This window comes from Centroberyx affinis, unplaced genomic scaffold (assembly GCF_046629955.1).
Source record: "Centroberyx affinis isolate AG114_WGS23_722 - 3 ecotype Tasmania unplaced genomic scaffold, CSIRO-AGI_Caff_v1 ptg000409l_1, whole genome shotgun sequence".
Lineage (NCBI taxonomy): Eukaryota > Metazoa > Chordata > Actinopteri > Beryciformes > Berycidae > Centroberyx > Centroberyx affinis.
In genome coordinates, this window is record NW_027279076.1 from 199,086 (window position 1) to 218,856 (window position 19,771).

A 19,771-nucleotide genomic window follows, 5' to 3' on the forward strand; every position below is an offset into this window, starting at 1 on the left:
CTGTCCAAACAGTCACCTTTTCCATGTTCACTCTAGTGCTGGGAAAGCTTTGGATCCAGTCAGAGAGGAGAGTCCAGGGTCATATTTCCAAGGAGCTGGAGTCTTGGTGCGAAAGAAGTGAAACTGCATCAGACCAGAACCCTTCTTTAATGTACAGAATGAAGTGACTGATAAATCAGTTTGCATATTGAGAAGTTAAAATTATTCAAAGACATGCAGAAGCCATGGAAGAGTGGGCCAGCTTCAGAACCTCACCAGGTTTAAATTTTATTACCTATGGTTTAACAGTGAAGTAAATATGTTAATGTGGAAATGTAAGTGCTGGGTAGACGAGGGTAATGGTCTACACCTGGCTGGGCCCAACAGGGGAACAGGGTCATAGTCTAGTGTTAGAGTCTAATCAGTTTTAATTCAAAATGTAATGTGAAACTGCTATTCATCAGCTTATGACAAGGAATTCTCTATTCTTTCCTTCAAGACTGGATATTTGAATCTTTTAAAGAAAGCTCTTTCTTTATTAAGAAAAATCAACTTGCTGAATAATTTGTTTTAATGAAGGTAGATTGACCCTGACCCTGTCATGGACTGATGCATTTAACAGGTGGTGACTCTTTGGGTTTGCATCCTCTTGCCTTTATCAGACCATTCCTTTACATCTACAAAGGTCAGCATCTATTGGGCCACATGATCTTTGTGATCAGTGCATGTTCGCTACATACTTTAGCAGTTCATAGAATAGTAACACTAAAAAAGGGCAATGCCTCAAATATGCTAATGGGGTCAAGGGGCATAGTCTACTGGAATGATTTAAACAAAAAAAAAAATCTATATCCTGGTGGCTTTGAAGAATGCAGTGATTATTTAACTATTATCTTGGCAACAGTTTAAAAGACCAACAGACTTTGAATCTCTTGCTGAACCTCCTGCATCCGGAGAAAACAAAAAACAGTGAAGCTAATATTTAGCATTTAGGCAAAACGTCAGGTCATACGCAAAATGTGTAACCTCACTAATTTCTTTGAATACATATTTTATTATTTCACATGGATGTCGGGGAAACCAAACAGATCAAAAGACTAGGATGTGCATTTTAAAAAAAAAGGCCACAACTTTCCAGGTAGAACTAAGTTGACTTTTATTGAAGTGATTTGTACATTATCATGTGGGCAGGCTCAGAATTCACTCAAAATTCACTTAATTTTCAGTGGTCTCTCTCATCAAAACATTCCCAAGGATTTTTTTTTTTTTTTTGCTTTTGTTTGCCATTTTCTCATTAAGACTCTTCAGTTGCTCAAAGCCCTTCCCTCCCTCCCTCCTCCCGCTGTGATGAGTCACTTCCAGCCCTGCCATGTTGTTAAGACCCCCTTCAAGCAAATCTCCTCTGACCCATGTCTTTGCTAACGCGAGCCCCGCAGGGTCGCGGCGGGGACAGCCATCCCTCGAGCTGCCATATGAGAGCGATTAACGATTAGCATGTGCTTCACGCTTCCCCAGGGGGCCGGCAGGGAGAGGGGCTCAGCAGCACTAATGCCACATTGGTGCCCAGTCTTTCAAAAAAAAAAAAAAATGGGAGGCTGAGAGGAGGCAAGGTGACAGACAAAACCTGTGTGTAAAGCCCCGGCCTCCTGCACATATTTGGCTGTTGTGTTAGCCCTTAATGACTCACATTCTGGGAAATGACTGTTGCAATGGAAAGCAGGAAAAATAAACCAGAATAGTGACCCCCACAGTTGAGCAAGTGTAAATCTACTCTGGCAGTGGAGCCTACACTCTGGAGACATTTGTCTTCTGCCGTTTGATACTCATGTTGTGACACCTTGGAGATAAAAGTGCTGAATACACATCCAAAATAAATCCCTGATCATGAAGGGGCTTGTCACTGACTGAAAGGGCGATCTGTGATGAGATGGGAGAGAATCTGAATTCATGCCAGTCGGGTCTGACAGCCCGCCACATCAACCAGTCCACTGCAGAGACTGGCTATTTGACGGAATGCCACAACCAAATCAAAAGGTGAAAACAGAGCAGGGCAATCTTGAATCAACTCCATTTCAATAAATGGTGCCACACCTTTCAAATATAGGACATATATGCTTGCATGTCCAAAACTATTTGAGTATGCATGAGACAAGATTGCTGAGAAGGGCCACTGCAACGCCGGAGAGTAAACACTACAGTTATTGGTCTTTCTAAGAGAGTGAATAAATTCCTCTTCTCATACCCAAACGCCACAGTTGGCTACTCAACTTATTTTTCATGGAAGAGAACACAGTCCAGTATCAGTGTCTGGTGTTTCCAAACATTAAGACCAAATCAGAAATTTTACTCCACGGATGCAACACCAGAAAAGTATTTAATTTTTTGGCAAACATTCTAACACAGGTTTGTAAACATAATTTTCCCTTGTTGAAATAAAGACTCAAAAATATATTCTCATTTTTCATAGAACCCATTCATCCATCCATCAAACTAAATCAGCATTAAAGTTGGAAAAAAATGCCATTCTGAATTCTTCCACTGCTCAGCCATTACGGCAGAACTCAAATTGAGAATCAAATACATTTATCATTGTAATACAGATTTGTCCTCTGGGGGATGATATATTTTTGCTTCCTGTCAAAACAGAAAATAGACTGTTTGCCATTGGATAAAGCTGAAGAGGTGGCTGCGGTCCTTTCCAGAGCCAAGAGTCGGGCTACTGTGAAATAAAAGACCCTCCACATCTCCTCAATTAAGAACAGGTACTGTTACTCCAGCCAGGTTGATCCTGAGTGCTCTGGCTGCTCAAACAAACACTATAGCAGCTTTTTTTTCTTTTTCATTTTCTCACTTTTTTTCCACATTTGTTATTTTTTTTCTTTTCACCGGTCACTCCTGTTAACGCGCAATCATGCAAATACACACACTCATACACTTTGTAACACTCGGACACCACCCAGGCTTAACGCTCCCTTCTTTCCCCCGCCTCTCCAACACGCACACACAGACACTCACACAGACACACACACAGACACACACACGCAGCCTGTTGCCAGGCAGTTGTAGTTCCTCTGTGTAGCCTCGGGGACCCTAAGGGTCTGCCCAACTCGACGTTTCCGAGTGTAAACACCTTAAGGCACCCATAACGCACCGTGAACATTAAACACTGTTGGTGCTGGGAATACTGCCCCCTACTGACAGGGGAACATACTCCTTTAGTTACCCCAAGCTCACCACCCCACATGGCCATCACAACTAAATTTACAATCCATGCACACTTACTGTTGCGTCTCAATCGGCTCAAGTGACGACTTCTGTTAGTCTCATTTCCTTCCTTTTCAGATTAGAACTCAGCACAGCAGACAGCAATGTGTTGGAGCAAAGTTATCCAGTACAGTTTTTGTAGTGAGTAAGAAAGGAGAGGAAATGAGGCAGGAGAGCCATCCTAGCCGATTGAGATGACATATGGATCTTGCGTGCAAAATGGCTTCAGAAAGTCAAACACATAAGGCCCATGGTATTTTTTTGCATTGTTTTCGACAAAAGTTAAACTTTTCTTTTTAAACAATAAATCATCTGTGGACTCTTCCTTTGTACTATGAGTCCCAAAATAAATAGATCTCCCTCTTTTTTTCTTTTACTTAAATACATGTTAATATTTTCTCTGCTGCTCAAAAATACCTTATTTTTTTGTTCTTTTTTGTCTTGAGATAAAGTCCTTCAAAAGGTTAGAAGAGTTAAGTTTTCCCCAAACCCCTTCACACATGCATGTAGCTCGTTCCTCTGGTCCAGTGGTATGGAATTCCAGAGGAGCTTTGGGTAAAACCATTGAGAAAACAAAAAGAGGGAGGGTGAAGTGAAAGTAAGAATTTCAAGACTGCAGGCAACAATGTAGCCTGTGGAATCAAAAGGTAGGAAAGAAGGAAGGAATGAAGGAGGACAACGGGAAAAGGGAGGGGAGGGCAGAGGGAGGTTGTAGTGGAGGCAGTAACAGAGGGGGTATTAATAAATAAGAGCCAGCTGGATACCCCCTCCCGGTTCGACACTCCGCTCTCAATACTGATTAGTGAAGATGTACTGGGAGGCCTGGCAAGCTGTGCTGTGCTCTTAGCACCAGGCCTGGGCCCTGCGCTGGTCAAAGTCAGCTATCAGACGCTTGATGTGGGCCAACTTGTTGTGCAGGTATTCGCAGCGCTGTTTCTCCTCGTGGTAGTTGGGGCTGTGCTGCAAAACAGACACACACGCACACAGTGTCAGACTCCATGTGTCACCCGAACAGCAACTCCTGCTGTGTTTGGATTCAGTGTTGCCATAAGACATTTTTGTCAAACTCAACTAGCCTCGCAAGCCAGACAAGTCTTGCGAGTCCTGTGAGAAATGTCTGGCCTCCCTCCCCAATAGGAGCCTAGGAATAAGTTGGGTTCATCCACAAAGTGGACAGTGGAAAGCAGACACGGTTGTGGGGCTGATCCAAGGGGGGCGAGACGCTATGCAGCAGAAACGAACACCAATGGCGGTGATGGCGTGTGGCAGTATTAGCTGTATCAATTAAGCAATATCTTTTTATTTCAGAATTTCAAATGCATTTAAAAAGGACAACTATACATATATATAGGAAAAGATTTTTCACTCTTTTTCCTACTGTATTTGGCTAGCTCCCTTGGTGGTGGAGGAAAAACGTCACGGAGAGAGAAACCAATACTCATAGTGTCTGTGATTGTTGGACTGATGGAGGACCAGATCCACGATTTTGGGAAATCTCTGGAATCATGGTTGCTGAATGATAAATAGCAGAACATGCGCTCATCTACATTGTATCAAGAAAATCTGATTGGATCACTCATGTGCTAAGCTGCATCATTGTTTACCAGCTACTTAGCGGGGCACTGTGTCTACATCATATGACTTGTTGTTCAGATTGGTTTGAACATGTAAATAATGCAAGGTGGCAACTCCCCAAATCAAATCGCTCTAGGAGAGAGAAGGCCAGATGTTTTTTGCAGTGTGATCAACTCGCGACACTCGTCTGGCTTGCGAGACTAAAACTTAACTGTACGGAATGTAAATTCTTTGATGGTCCTAACCAATCAATACAGCTCATAATGAAGTATAATTATGTATAATTTAATGGTCTACAGGAATGAGCCCAATCAAACAGTCTGTATAATTACTCACTTGTTTCATCTTCTTGTACTCTTTCAGCACTTCTTCATGTACCTTCTGGAAAAGTTGAAATGAAGATTTATCACTCCTAATGCAGTTAAATATCATGAAAATATAATCTACCCTGTATTCACCAACATGTATAATAGAAAAAGTGTTAAGACAGTATACACCATTTTATATATATATACTATGGGTTGAAATAATGTAAACAATACATTCAGGTCACGTAGAAATAAAACTTTTATGTCCGTACACTATTGTTAGCTATATGCTTGGAATGGGCAAACTAATCGGAACACCAGCATAAAGACACTAGCTCTATAATGGTGTAATGATTTTGGTCCATTCACAGTCGGGGTCAATGATTCACACCTAATATATTGATTGTAATTGACTACCTGGGCTGTGAGACTTCATGACAGTGATGGCATATGCTGTATCAGATGAAAAAATTACCTTAAATGCTCAATTGGGATCATATTTGGCTTTAGAGAAGGAACTGGCATATGGCCATCATCTTGGAGACACCACTGGGATATTCCTAGCCTTCTAAACAATTATTAAAACTAAACCATACCAATACATGCACACTAAATGAGTACAGGAGCAAGAGAAATGACCTGGTACTCTTTGGTGCCACGTGCCAACTTCCGGCACTGGGCATCCAGCTGGGTAAAGCGGCGGGTGATGCTCTCCACACGGGCATGCAGGAGGCGGTACTCGTCATACTCTGCGTTGAAGTCATCCTTGTAGCTCTGCCGCTGGTCCATGGACACCAACGGCATGTACTTCCTGCAGACACGGGTCACAATCACACAGGTCAGTCATTTCCAACCAGTATGGGCAAACCAGTGTCCCCACCGTGGCCATAATGTAAATTCCAATTTTCTAGAACTAATTCAGATCAATTCTATCTAATCCACCAGCTAATGCACTGAATGTGTGAAAGTTGGAAAATACATTCTGGTATATTCCAGTAATGTGACCCATTTGTAAAATCCCATTATATTCCCTGACTTCCCCAGAGAGTTTATCAAATTCCCCAACTTTCCCATCTGGTCATGGAATTTCTGGAATATTTAGAGAGGTGTTTTCCAGTGGAAACCCCGTCAAACATCTATAAAGCCTTTCAGTGTGGGAGGCCTGATCCGGAATGACTGACATGTTCCCTGCACTCATTCATGATGATCCGAAAGGTAAAACCAATCCTAGATCAGCCCTCCTGCTCAAACATGCTTGAAGAATACCAGACTGTGTGCAACTTAAACACAGATGTGTTTATCGTTGCATTACATGTGTCCCAATTCTCTTGCTTTTGTTTATCGACATGGTTCACTGTCTTTACACGGTAGCCAAGTGTAATAATTTTTTGCTTTTCGAATCATGTTGTTGAAAAAAAAAAAAGGAAAAAGAAAAAAAGTCAATGCAGGCGAGGTAGCTGAGGGTCACACTTTTAGAAAGAAGAAAGCCACACTGTTGCAACATAGATCCTTTAAAAAGTATCAGGGTTACTCACACTACATAGTCTGGCATCTCAATGGTGGAAGAGAAGTCTGTAGAGTGGACAGCCTTCTCTTTGTCTGAGGAATCTGAGAAGAGAGACAAACAGGTTAGTGTTAGAATGTAGGTGCTATGCTGATAATCCATAATACACAGAATCAATAATATATCATCTAAAAAAGAACACATTATTTTTACATTTTACTTTGTTTATTCTACTGGATCACTGAATACCCTGGTGTGTTTAAACACACCAATTGTCAAAACAGGGATAGAAAAATATATGTAGCAAAAAAACGTTTCAGTGGGTTTTCAGCGAAAAAGAGGGAGGCACAAAAATGTAGGAGTAGGAGTCAACAGAGCATTGAAAACTACACGCATAAGATTTACAACATCAAGTCAACCAGAAGTAAAGACCACAGAGAAAAGTAGAGAACGGTTCAACGCCTCAACATGTTCAGGCAAATATAATCAAAGAGCAAACTGTATGTGGTTGGATGGGCTGCAGAACGAGACACTGCAGACATATACATTGAAACATGCTAAGCTAGATTCCAAAGTAAGCTGACAGCCGTGCAAGAATCCAAATACTTGATCAGGCAGTGTTTGGTAGGCCATTTAACTCTTGAAACATTTGGTTATACAGATAATTAACCGACACAGGAACACACACCTTGGTCTTTTGGGGGATTCTTGGTGATGACCTCTCTCAACTCTTCCTCAGCACTGTGCCTCTTCCTGGGTCTATGACTCTCCTCAGCCTGGTCTGCTACACTGGTAGGGCTACAGCTGCCTTTCTCCTTCCGTTTCTCTTTCTCCCTCTCTCGGTCCTTCTCTTTGTGCTTCTTGGACTTCTTCTTGGACTTCTTGCTAGTACTGCTGGACGAGGGAGGGCTGATGACGACAGTGGAGGTAACTGTGAGGGAGGTGCGAGGAAGAGGGCTGGGGGAAGTGGCTGGTCTGGGGACCGGGACAGGGGGGCGGTAGCGGTCTTGCGGGGTCCTGTCGGAGGAGAGGGGGCTACGGGTGGGGCTGGGCGAAGGGTCCCTGCAGGAGGAGCTCTGGTCCAGTGGCAGGTCCTGGGTGCCGCGGCCCTCGGGGGTGCTGGGCGAGTTGGAGTTGGAAGCCGGGCTGGGCTGCTGGTGAGAGGGTGCAGGAGGGTGGGAGGAGATGGGGAGGTGGGAGGGTGGGGCCGAGGTGACGCTGGCAGGTAGCGATGAACGCTTAGTGCTGGGGCTGCTCCCGTCCTCGCGGCGGTCAGAGGACGAGGATGCGGCTGGCCCTCGATTGCTGAGGTGGGAGATGCGGGCCTTCTTTGGCGCCAAAGGATCGATGAAGTCAAACTCTGCCTGCCGCTTCTGCAAGAGCACAACCAAAATTTAGGAGAACAATTGCTTACTTCACCGTGTGTGTGTGTGTGTGCGCGCGCGTGTCAATGTGTGCATGTATGTCTGTGTGGTTACCTGTGGGGATGCAGAGACACCGTCTTTAGGAGAACTGCTTGATGAAAGTGCCTCAGTAGGAAGACCCAATTTGCTGTTAGAGAAAGGAAAGGGTGGTGGTGGTGGGGAACGGGGTTGGAGCAGAGAAAGGGCATGTTAGGGGGAAGCGCTTTACTATGATTACATTAGGACCTGCTAAACAAACAATATTTATATTAACATTAATCCATTGGGTTTAATTTGTAGGTCTACTTCAATGTTGTTACACTTTTCATTTGTCTCATTATCCACTGAGATAAGTTTGACCTAAATTGGATCCTGCATACAAACCATGATAAGAATAAGCCAATATGAGAGGCTGAAAGCTCTGCATCTAAGTTCTTGGTGCTGCCTGACTGATGAGCAGATGCACATAAGCACTCTTTCACACGTACGGCAATGAAGTAAACAAGACCAAGAAAAGTATCAGACCTGATTAATCCATGCCATAAAAATGCAAATGTCTGCTTAATTAGTTCGAGCAATTATGTCCTGAAGCCTAGAGTGTGATTCTGAAGCCAAAAGAACAATTTCTGTACCGAGCCAGCATCCTGTCAACCTGGGTCTTTTCATCTTCAGAGTAGCCAGGCCAGTCTCGTTGGACCTCACGGTAAATGAAGTCCTTCAACGAGTACGAGTTGTCTTTGGGGTTCAGATTTGCCACCTGTTTCTCACACAAAGACACACACACACACACACACACAGACAGACAGTTTGAAAGCTGAACTATCTCAGCATCAGAAGTGTACAACATATACGTATATATGTATAGAAACTTCCCATTTCCTGTGCTGGGCTGGCTAAACATCTGTGCATGTAAATGTATGACTGTGGCAAGAAACAAGCCACTTAGTCTTAAAACAAAGTGAATGGAAGCCATTGTGCAGTGACCAGGATTTTCTCAGAGTGATTTGCATACTATCCTCAAATGTTTGAGAAGGGCAAGGGGATCTTTGGGGCAGAGAAGACACAATTCACTTTAAGCACATAACTGCTAGTGACATATGCCTATGGTAAATATCAGCTTTTGTGAGAAATGCTATTCCTCCTATACAACTTGTAGCCCACCCCCCCCATTGTCAATACAAATGAGTGGTTGGCTTGCCCTTTCTACAGTTGCTTTCTCAATATTGACAAAGCACAGTTATGCCTAATAACTGCCTTTAAAGAAGATGACTCCTCCTCCAGACATTCTCCAACAAACCTTTGCAGTGACCATGCACATGCCTAGATTAGCAGGAAATGCCTTCTTCCGCCTCACGTACCTGTTGTAGGGTGGTACCAAGGGAGCTGCGGTCCTTCTGGCTGATCCCATCCCGCTGCAACCTGGCCAGCACCTCCAGCTTCTTGTAGGACCTCAGCGCCAGCAGGTGGATAATGCGATCGCGGTATGGCCGCTGGGACACAGGGTTATTGGCAAGGCACTTGCGGATGGTGTTGGCTGGGTTGATGGGTGTGGAGCGCTTGCGCTCTGGGACCACCTCCGGGGCCAACGGCGCCGGTTTTCGGATATGGACTTGCTTTCCTAGGGGCAGAAAATACAAGAGGATTACACATCAAGCCCCCCTCTCCATCTCTGCAGTAAAGTATGGGTCCTGATGATCTGGAGCTAGTTGCTACAGGCCATCACATGTCCAGTTCATCACATTGATATCCAGATTAATGTAACCATGTGCAACAGGGACCATTCGCTCAACACCACTCCTGCCCAGCAATCTATGCAGACATCTTCAACTACCTACTGACCCCCATCTCCACCTGGCACCATCCTCCCAAGGAGAGAAATGACCATTCTCAATAAGACCGACCATGGCCCCTACCTGGCCAGCCTTCATAAACAAGGCAGGACCCAAATTCACTGTGTGCTTGAGGAGAGGTTCAAACAATAGAGCACATCAGCTTCATGCTCCTTTCTAAAAGGAGTACTCCCTACAACAGACAAGGAGGCAATTTCATGGATTGAGAAAGTTGCATTTGCTAAATAAATCAGACCCAATCTCCACTGGACCTTGGGAACCGGACTGAGAGGGTAAAAGTGGCAAACATATACCACCAAAAAAGTACCACATATTTCAATTCAACAAATCATGACTACAATAAACGACTGGGTTTCACGGCGATAATTCCCGTCTGACAGACAACCACAAGGACAAAAGAAAAAGGGGCAATCATTGGAGGGTAATCATTTGCATACAGAAAAACAGTAGGCATATAATGGACTGGAGTACAACTCTCTGTAATGCATCAACTAGGATTAGTTTGGAGAACCTGATATACATGGAAGAGTCGAGATCATCAGGAGCCCAAGACACCTCTGCTCTGTGCTAAGCCATGTGCTTAGTCAGGATGCCTTGACATGTCCCCATACTGCTTCCCAGTCATTATGAAATTCTAAAAGCTCTTTAAGAGATTAAGGTTAGAGAGAGAGAGAGGGGAAAAAACTTGCTGCCCCCCTTCCTTGGCTAAATGCTGAGAGACTAAGAGCAGTCTGAGGGGTTGCAGGCTCACACACAGTTTTTGTTGTGTCACAGGCTGATGACAGACTGCCGCAGGTGAATAGCTTGCGTCAGCTGGTAGTAAGCTTTCCCCTTCAGAAATAGTCTGCCTAGTGACTCCACATGCTTGACTTGCAGCAGGGGTTAAACAAGGCAAGAGTATGGCAGCTTAATTGCACATTTAAATGTTATGACAGCCACGTGGTGGTATTGATCGTTAAATGTTAAATGCCACCACATTCATAATGACAAGGTTTGAACAGGTTCCCATGAAATACAAGTTACAGGCTGTTACCTGAAACTAACAGCCTCTGGAAACAAGGAGAACTTAAAGGCCCCTTTTGCATTGGTTAATAGGGCGCTCGCTCTAAACCAGCTGCTACATGCCAGTGTCCCGCCCTTTTCTATGCTGCTCCTCTCGTTTCCCAGTTTCCATCTGGGCCGGTGTATGCAAATAGATCCCCAAGGGCCACAAAACAGACCCGAGGAAGTTTTAACTGACTTTTCAAGTTTGTGGAGTGAGCCTGACTTCTGAGCCAAAAGTGACACCTGATATTTGAAGGGATTCTAGCAAGAGAACAAACTACAGCTGATATGTACTGTAAACAGTGCAGACATGCGTTTTTATTCAGCTTAATAATTAACTGAGGCTACAACAGTATAATGTTCAAGAAACAGACTGTATTGACTGTTGATTATCATGTCAATGTTTGTGGTTTAGTCTTAGCACAGTACTACAACCCTCAGTCCGGCTGCTATAGTTACACGTTATGTTGCTTGTCTCTACTCCGTTTCCCAGGGCTCCTAGAACCAGGAAAGACCCCTTGGCCTCCTCTGCTGATTAGGTTCCGCTGCCTCTAATTAATCAAGAGGTTACATAGTCTGTCCACTCAAACACTGACATGTATTCTGACCAAGGCCTTGCAATGGGCCGAAATGTTAATGACCTTTTTAACCATGACTTTTTTAAAGCTGAATAAATAAAGTGGTTTTACTGAGTGAAGGAGCTGCGCCTCTTCAGTGTTTTCTAGATTTTGTATTTTTGGCTGCACTTGCAGCCAAACACTGCCATATCAAAGCTATAGATTTATATTTAAGTTACATTATCAACAACAAAAAAGCTATGGAAAAAGTAGTATTTATATGACGATGAATTAAATATCACACAAAGCCTTTAAGTGTTAGATATCATACGGGCCAAATGGGGTATTGGGGTGGCATCAAACCTCTTGGATGAGCCATCTCCAATTATACTGAACAAAACATATTGTTGAACCGTGGCAAAAATTGGCATCAGTGGGTTAAAGAAGAGCCAAATTTGGGACAGTACATTAATAGAAGCTGTTATATTGCACAACCCTTCTCCTACCTCCGCTGAGTTAGATAAGACATGTGGGTGCGGCTGTGAGAGAGCGACGAGCCAAATTAGATTATCCAAGATTACTTTTACTTTTCTGCTTGTGTGACCCAAATCCAGGCGCTAAGTGGCGCAGTGGACAGGAAACTGGCTCACAAGCGTTTGTGTACATCAAGTGTAGGAGGGCGCAGGCAGAGCAAGCCTTGATTGTTTGCAAGTGGTAGGTGCTAAATATGCACAGTACTTGCTGGAGGGAGTGCAAGACTTCAGCCATTTCTGTGGCATTCTGGCAGGCTGTGTGTCAATACGACAGAAATAGCTTCATCTGCCTCCTTTGGCCCTTATCAGTCAGAGTGCTAATCTGGAAAACACTGAGACGGCAAAATGGCTTAGTCAGCCACAAAAATGGCTTTGAATGGAGCCAGGCTGTCAGCTTTCACCTATTCAGTCCCTCAAAAGGGACTGAGTCTGAAAAGAGAGGAGAGGTGTTGATAGGATGTAAAGCCATGTTGGTGTGCAGGGATCCAGCCTGGCATCTGACGGTGGGAGTTGCAGATCAGCAGTTGGATGTTTTTAAGTAGTAAGTGAGAATGCAGACAGGGCCCTACCTCTGTACTGGCCCCCAGGCTTGATGACTTTGGTCCCACGTTCACGTGTGTCCTCCACGGCCTGGGTCATACGCTCCCGTGTCACCTGGTAGGAGTCATTGGTGGCACACACTGTGACCTTGTCCTGTACCGTCCCCAGCGATGCCAGGTGTGAGGCTCCCGAGCTAGAGACAGAGAGGGAGTGGGAGAGACAGAGAGGTGAGATGGCAGGCAAAGAGGGATTACATTCTAACGTGTGGTAAGAGAGCAACCCAAGACTGGTTGCTTTAAAAGGTTATTCAACTGACCAGCGACTGCCATCAACCACTACATTACCTCGGCGCATACTGTTGGATGCACTCAAAGCTTCCCTGAGGGTTGTCCTTGCCCACGTTAGACAAGTAGAAGTCAAAATTCTGGAAGGCGTCTGAGGAGGAATCTGTCTTGGGAATTTTAATGCGCTGTAAAAGGTTCACACAAACATGGAGAATAAGCAAGTATAAGAAGAAGCAATTTTTCATAATCTATCCGTTTTTCCTACGTAGTGCCTGAGGTAATGAATTGGGCTAAGGTGGATTGCCATAGAAATTTAGTTAGTTTCTGAATATAAGGCAGTCACATGCTAAACACAACCATCTGTGAAAACACCTTGGAACTAGGCCTCGGCTCTTATGGTCTAGTTAGCAGATCCCCTTACAGTTCAATGTGTGTGTATGTACATACCTCTAGCAGCGTCTACATCTGAGCTACAGGGTGTGATGTGAACAGCATGGGAGCTAGCATGACACAGGAGGGTCTTTGAGGTCTGAGCAGCTAAGGGGAGGCTGTATGTGTGCGTCTCAGCTGGTTTCTATATCATGGACTAAGCTACAGATGAGATGGCAGAGCAGTATTTATAGACATTGGGAGAGTCTGACACTTTCCAGTATGTGTGTCTGTGTGTGAACAGTTCGTCGGATACTTTAAGGTTTGTAGTATTTACAGTGCTCTCCTTTAAATACATTACTTCAACAGCAATAGCTATATCAGTTCAATGGTCGGTACTCACATTGTAATGTTAGTTGAAAATATAAATAACTACAGGTGCACAGTATCTATAGTATCGGATCGGCACCATTCCAGCATCCAGCAAATGAAACTATCCTGATATTGTAACCTTCTGCACTGTTCTTTAACCGTTAATGTATTCTAAATAAGCTCTGTTCTTGAGAGTCTGTCAATAAGTTGTGTTTGACCAGTGTAAAAAAAGAGAGGCTGTATCTTCTACTTTATGTTCTGTGGCATATTTTTCATTACAATGATTTATTTTTTATTTGAATGAAGATTGTTATAAAATGGTCAATGTATAGCCTAATTTGCTTGTTGAATAAATAAATGCAATATATTCACTTTAATTTGATCAAGTACTCACTACTCTTAGTGGGCCTCATTCACAAAACGTGCATACGATCAGATTTGATCTTAAAGTGTACTTACGAACGTTTCCACAAACATTTCGGTATTCATCATTTTTTTTCTTACCTGAATTTGTTCTTTGGTACAATAAAAATCTACGTGTGTTTGGAAACATGCGTGGGGGCATTACGCATGAAGTGGTTTCTACTTAGAATGCCTTAATCTTTAAGCAAAATCTATTAAAGCAGTTCCAGACCTCATATTAACAACAAAATGTGTTTCCATTTGTAAGCCTGGTGATAATAACCATATTAACAAAGCTATAGGCTGAAATGAACAAATTTATAGGCAATTCTATTCAATTGTAAACATAAGTGATTAAAGTGATTAATTATTATCGTGTATATATATATATATATATATATATATATATATAAAAAATCATACATATTATTATATTATTTATTGATCAATAAAGTTCTATCTTATCTTACCACAGGAGAAACAGAGTGCGCATCAAAGCACCGTCTCCAAACGCATTTCCCTATTTAAATCGCAAACAATAACACACCATATTTTATTAATTAATTTGTGACGCCAACCTAAACCTCCTACATGTGGCTTCCCCATTCCAGGAGGGAGCCACAACTCGTTGGTGCTGCAGAACAGTAGGGTGGTCGTGCGTCTTGAGCAGGTGCTGCTGGAGACGCACAGCGCATATTAGACTGAATGGAAGTTAAATTAACCAGAGTCAAGACTAACTAGTTTTTCTCTAGGTGATAGAGGTTCTGCCTTGACCACATTGCTAAAGCCACAACTGATAAATCTTCAGACCCCTCAGCAGCGATCATATAATTATCATACGTGCACTGGCTCCACCACAGAGCGAGCACAGCATACTGAGCTGGAAGGCTGTTGGATGTGCCTGGACACCGCAGAAAGAAAGCTCCTGTCAATAGCTACAGTCAAAACCAACAGTATTATTAAATAGTCTAAAGTCTGAGTTTACCATCAGATGGAGATGCTGCTTGAATTAAACCAGTGTCCAACTCCGCTGATGACTGGACACCTGACAGCACAGTCTCCATATTATTCCCCCAATCCTTTTGACAGTGCCCTGCCGTCCGCCTGTAGCTAATAAACTGCATCTATTTGGAATTAGACTAACCCTAACTTAACTTCAGTCAAACCGTTTCTTTTTCATTTAATTCAAAGTGTGTGTTTCTGATGTTGCAGCATTGACAGCATCAGTAATTTCTTGCCATGTTTTTTTTTCTCAGTTGCTGTCACTCCACCGCTTACACTTTTAAAAAGTTCACTCCCGACAACAACACTTCTATTCCAGAGTTTTAATTTTTCTTCTTGGGTCTGTCTGCCATTCTCCACCACTCCAGTAATGCTTTCCATTTGCGCACGACCCTTCAGACAGCAGGCCTTTTATGGAGTTGCCAGGGCATCTACCTATGCTAATCAGCATTAACAGGCACGCGCATCCAATTAAGGAACAAATGGCATTCATCATCAGATACACCTGGAATATGCTAAAATCGAGACTCTGCGCATGCTTCATGAATCCCATGTTGGTTTTGCATAGGCATGTTTCTTAAGAACAAAAGTAAGAACAATTTAAGAAAAGTTTTGTGAATGAGGCCCAATGGTTCTGAGAAATTGGAATCCATGTATCTCTATAAACAGCCTATACAAAAACTCAGTGTTGGTACATCACTGCACGAAGAAACAACAACACATTGGATCTACATATTGGTCATATATGTATTCAAAATCAAGCGGTGTGATTTGCAATCACATTTGCAATCTGTCTGTGATGAAACTCTAACTTAACTCTTAACTGTTTCTGTTCCAGACAAGAATAGAGTATTCATAATTTGGGATATGATCCACCCTCCCCTACCCCAAGGGGAAAGATGTACTTACGCCTTGGAGTCCCTTGAATTGTATTGTTGGCCGCAAAGAAGGTACATTCTGAAAGCGAATGGAAACACAGTTTAACCCCATATCAACACGTTGGAAAAGTACAGGCTTATCAGGACAATCAGACAAGACTGGGAGGTCACAAAGAACGGCTATAGAAAGGGCACTCATGACAATACTGGCCTAAAACCTGCAGGACATGTTACACCTATTAAACTCTCACGCCAACACTCAAACATGTGGCCACAGAAACAGCAGAGCCTTACTTTTAAATATAAAAAGAGACAGAATGAGTTAACAACTTTACCCATTTCTTGTTTAAAGTGGTTTAGAGACACTCCCTTGGAGCATTGACTTTCAGACATCTGAACGCAAGTGCTGGAACTTGCATAACATCAGAAAACAGTGGCTTTTTTGAGGAGGATATTTTTGAAGCTTCTGCTTGTTTTGCGCAGTGTTTGCAGGCTTGTGTTGGTGACTACTTGAAACGAAGTGGACAGCCACAAACATGCAGTGGCTCTTCTGCCGCACTATAGATTAGGATGTGTATGCTGACTCCCTGCTTCTTCACTCAGCTGTAGAACCAGTTGGCCAGATGATGGGCCTCTAAAGTCTCGTGTCAACTGGTTTGAGTGGAATGTGGAGCTTTATTAACAACAGCCTCTGTACATTTCTGGAGCTCAAAAGTCCTGTCTGAAAAATGAACTTTCTAAAATACAACTTGAACATAAAACAAGGCCCAAATAATTAAGGCTACAACCAGCCTAAACTGAACCTTGTTTTTCTGCATTTCACAAATGCTGATTCTGGTAAGCTAAGTTACTCTTCCTAGCTACTGACTGAAGTTTAAGGATCAAACCAAAAACCACCTCCCACCCCCCCATCCTCCAACATACACTCGCACACCAACCAGTCCACACACACAGTTCTGATCCCATTTCATGTCACCACAGAAAGACAAAGTTAGCCAGCTTCCACACTACAGTGACTAGTTCAGCCCCCACACACATCACTGAGGGGGAGAAACAAAAAGCAGGCAGTTTTGGCTGCTCAGTCAGCAAGAGATGGTAGGCTGCCGTTCAATGCAGCGTATGGACCACCATTACCACATCCAATAAGGTTGTAGCATGGGCTGTCACAAAAGAATTCCTTCAACTTAGCGATGGCTAGCTATGCCAGTTCAGATACAGTCAGGGGTAGCAAAAAACAATCGTTTCCAATTGTGCTTTCTGACTAAAACTACATTTCAAACATGAATTCCACTGATGGCAATATCTGTATTGCACAGGTTTGACAAGGAACAAGGGCAGTTTCACCTATGATTAACTTGGTGTATACATACCGACACGCCATGTGCCATAAAAAGCCGTCAGAGACCTCTGAACATTGTGGTCCCATGCTCGACTACATCAACCCTGAGTGGTGAGCTAGGCCTACTGTGTATTATGTAACAGTGTTGTTGATGGCACGGTTAACCTCAGGTAGCTTGGCCTCTGCACCTCAGGCTGCAGAGGTCTCTCAGCTTAGTTTGCCTGTGCTGCACCTCAACAAGATAATACCATCTGTACAGCTCAAGATTACCAAGTTATATTTAATCTCCACAGGTATGCACTGCCCCATAAGTGCACTCAGTTGCAAATGCTTCACAATGACTGGTGGTATTCTGCTCAGAGGAGAAATTGAGTAGATTTGCTGAAAGTAGGTTCTTGTGAGTGAAGAAATAATGCATGTCACTATGACCAATGTGACATATGAATGAAGAACATGTATCCAGATTTATTTCTAAATAGAGGTACTGGGTATCAAATTTCATATATTTGTAGCTGCATCTTTGCTTATTGGGATACTCTACTCATGTTACCATAAGTTAATATGGCTAAAATTTTCAGCAATTTCGCAGATAAGCAAAACATAGTCGTGCGCATAGAAAATATTTCTCACCTAAGGTCGTAGCTCATTCACTGTGAGTATGCATCATTTAGCCGCAATGTGGCTATGAAGGAGTCCAATTCAAATTCAAATTGGGATGAGTTTCATTTATGCGAGGTTGTGATGTAGGTTTCCAAGCCAGTTGCAACTTCTAATGTCTGATACGGCGAGTTGGCCAGTCACTAACATGCTTGAAACGTCACTCACTTATAGTAAAGTTAACGTTAGATTAACGTCAAATATAACAAAAAAGAAAGAAAGAAAGAAAGAAAACCCTGCCCCTGATGAAAACACAACCTCGTCGAATTAAGTTCACGTTTGTCAACGTCGTTACTTTTAATGTCAAACATTCAAGTTATTAAATTCTTCAAATGTATATTTCAAAAATATGTAAGTTAGCTAGATGAGTATTCTGGTGACTAGTTTATTCGTCGATATTAAGTTACTACTTTCCTTCTTTGGCCAAAGTAGTTTGGCGAGAAAAAAAATGGACTTGGCTGGCCAGCACAGCAGAGGAGGTTTAGAGCTAACGTTGGCTAATCAGAGTGTCTAAGTTTACCAACAGGTTTTCTAAGATAAATAACATTTGACAGTTCATAAAAGTTAGCCAGAGCATGAGGTAAAAGCAATATTTTCTGCTTCTGCTGATTCATTTCACGGCACAATGATGATTTGATCAAAAAGCTAGCTGGTCAGCAAAAACTTGCCGTGCCAACAACTTAGCTAGTAGCTTAGCTGTGCGTGGCAGTTTGCTTAACGTTACCAGCTGAGACAACCCGTATCAGACGACACTCCTAATTTACCCTGGAAAAACGATTGTTTTACTCACCTTACAGTTTTGGTAGCTCTCTAAGGCTCTCAGTGCTGTCTCTGTCAATTTTACGTGCAAAACGGTGACTCTGTCTGCGCTCTGTCGGCCACAATTCAATCCGTACCTCCCATCCTCGGAGAGCGCCGCCATCTTTACCAGCCCTCCACCATCGTCCCTCTGACGTTGGAGCATTTAGCAGCCCAGGCTGCCTTCACTGTGCTGGGGCTGGGGAGGGACTACAGCTGCTGGCTACACAGGACTGTCTTAACTTGCTAGTTAGTTGTTACTACCCAACTACAGTGAACAGATAGCAACCTAAAGATATGAGTGTAGATCACTAAAGAGGACTAACAGATGTGCGCCATGATTTGATGTAGTTTAGGTCATAACCAGCTGGGTGGTGTTCTCCATTTATAGAACTAGTGGGGTCATCTTTGATGTCTTGCAGGGGAATTATAAAGACTTAGAAGAGAAAAAACTCAGTAGTTTTCCTGCTTTTGTTAGCCCATAGCCATATGCATGACCACACACCTGTAGGCCTACCCCTTGCCAAATGCTTTAAATGTTTTGCTGACATGGTAGAACTAATTCTAGCCTACTTCAAGTGCTAAAAGATAGCTTTTCTAGAATATAGTGTATCAACCTATGATTTCTTTCTCACTTTTGTCCAAATTCTGTTTAATAGGCCTTCAAACAATATCCAAATAATAATATTATCTAAATAATGTCACATAAGATTGTGAACTACTTTGCATTGGCCTGTAATCATCTGTCATGTAGTTTCTTTAATTATGGGATGTAATCAGACATCAGCATAGTGGGCACATGTGTTGCACCTCCACTATCTCCCAGCGTCAGTCCCCTTGACCTGGTGATTAGGCAGCGTATTTTGGTGTGGCATAGCCTCAGGCAGGGTGTGGAAAAGCCTGTGTGAATCCAGCAGATTACTGTAGCTCTTCAGCCCCCCCATCCTCCTGACAAGTTAGTCACACACACACAAACACACACACCCACACATACACACACACACACACACACACACACACACACACACACACACACACTACATGGACTATGTGGTCAACTCAAAACAAACAGGGTCATATGTTGAAGAATTCCTGTATGTTTACACATTGGAA

General features: G+C 43.0%; 1 protein-coding gene across 4 annotated transcripts; it reads right to left on the minus strand.

Moving 5' to 3' along the window:
* Positions 1-1,133: 1,133 nt before the first annotated feature.
* ell2 (elongation factor for RNA polymerase II 2) lies at positions 1,134-18,824 on the minus strand. Of its 4 annotated transcripts, none has more exons than XM_071516551.1 (13): positions 18,651-18,824; positions 15,896-15,943; positions 12,902-13,026; positions 12,587-12,750; positions 9,392-9,651; positions 8,666-8,790; positions 8,109-8,181; positions 7,684-8,003; positions 7,307-7,605; positions 6,662-6,734; positions 5,766-5,937; positions 5,155-5,199; positions 1,134-4,203 (listed from the first exon to the last, which is right to left on the minus strand). In XM_071516551.1, the coding sequence occupies exons 1-13, from the start codon at positions 18,822-18,824 to the stop codon at positions 4,087-4,089; spliced, it is 1,995 nt and encodes a 664-aa protein (XP_071372652.1). In that variant the 3' UTR covers positions 1,134-4,086. The 4 variants fall into 4 exon arrangements, with proteins under 4 accessions (XP_071372652.1, XP_071372653.1, XP_071372651.1 ...); XM_071516552.1 differs by having other exon boundaries at positions 7,319-7,636; positions 7,670-8,003; positions 18,651-18,806; XM_071516550.1 differs by having other exon boundaries at positions 6,662-6,725; positions 7,319-8,003.
* Between the last annotated feature and the right edge of the window lie 947 nt (positions 18,825-19,771).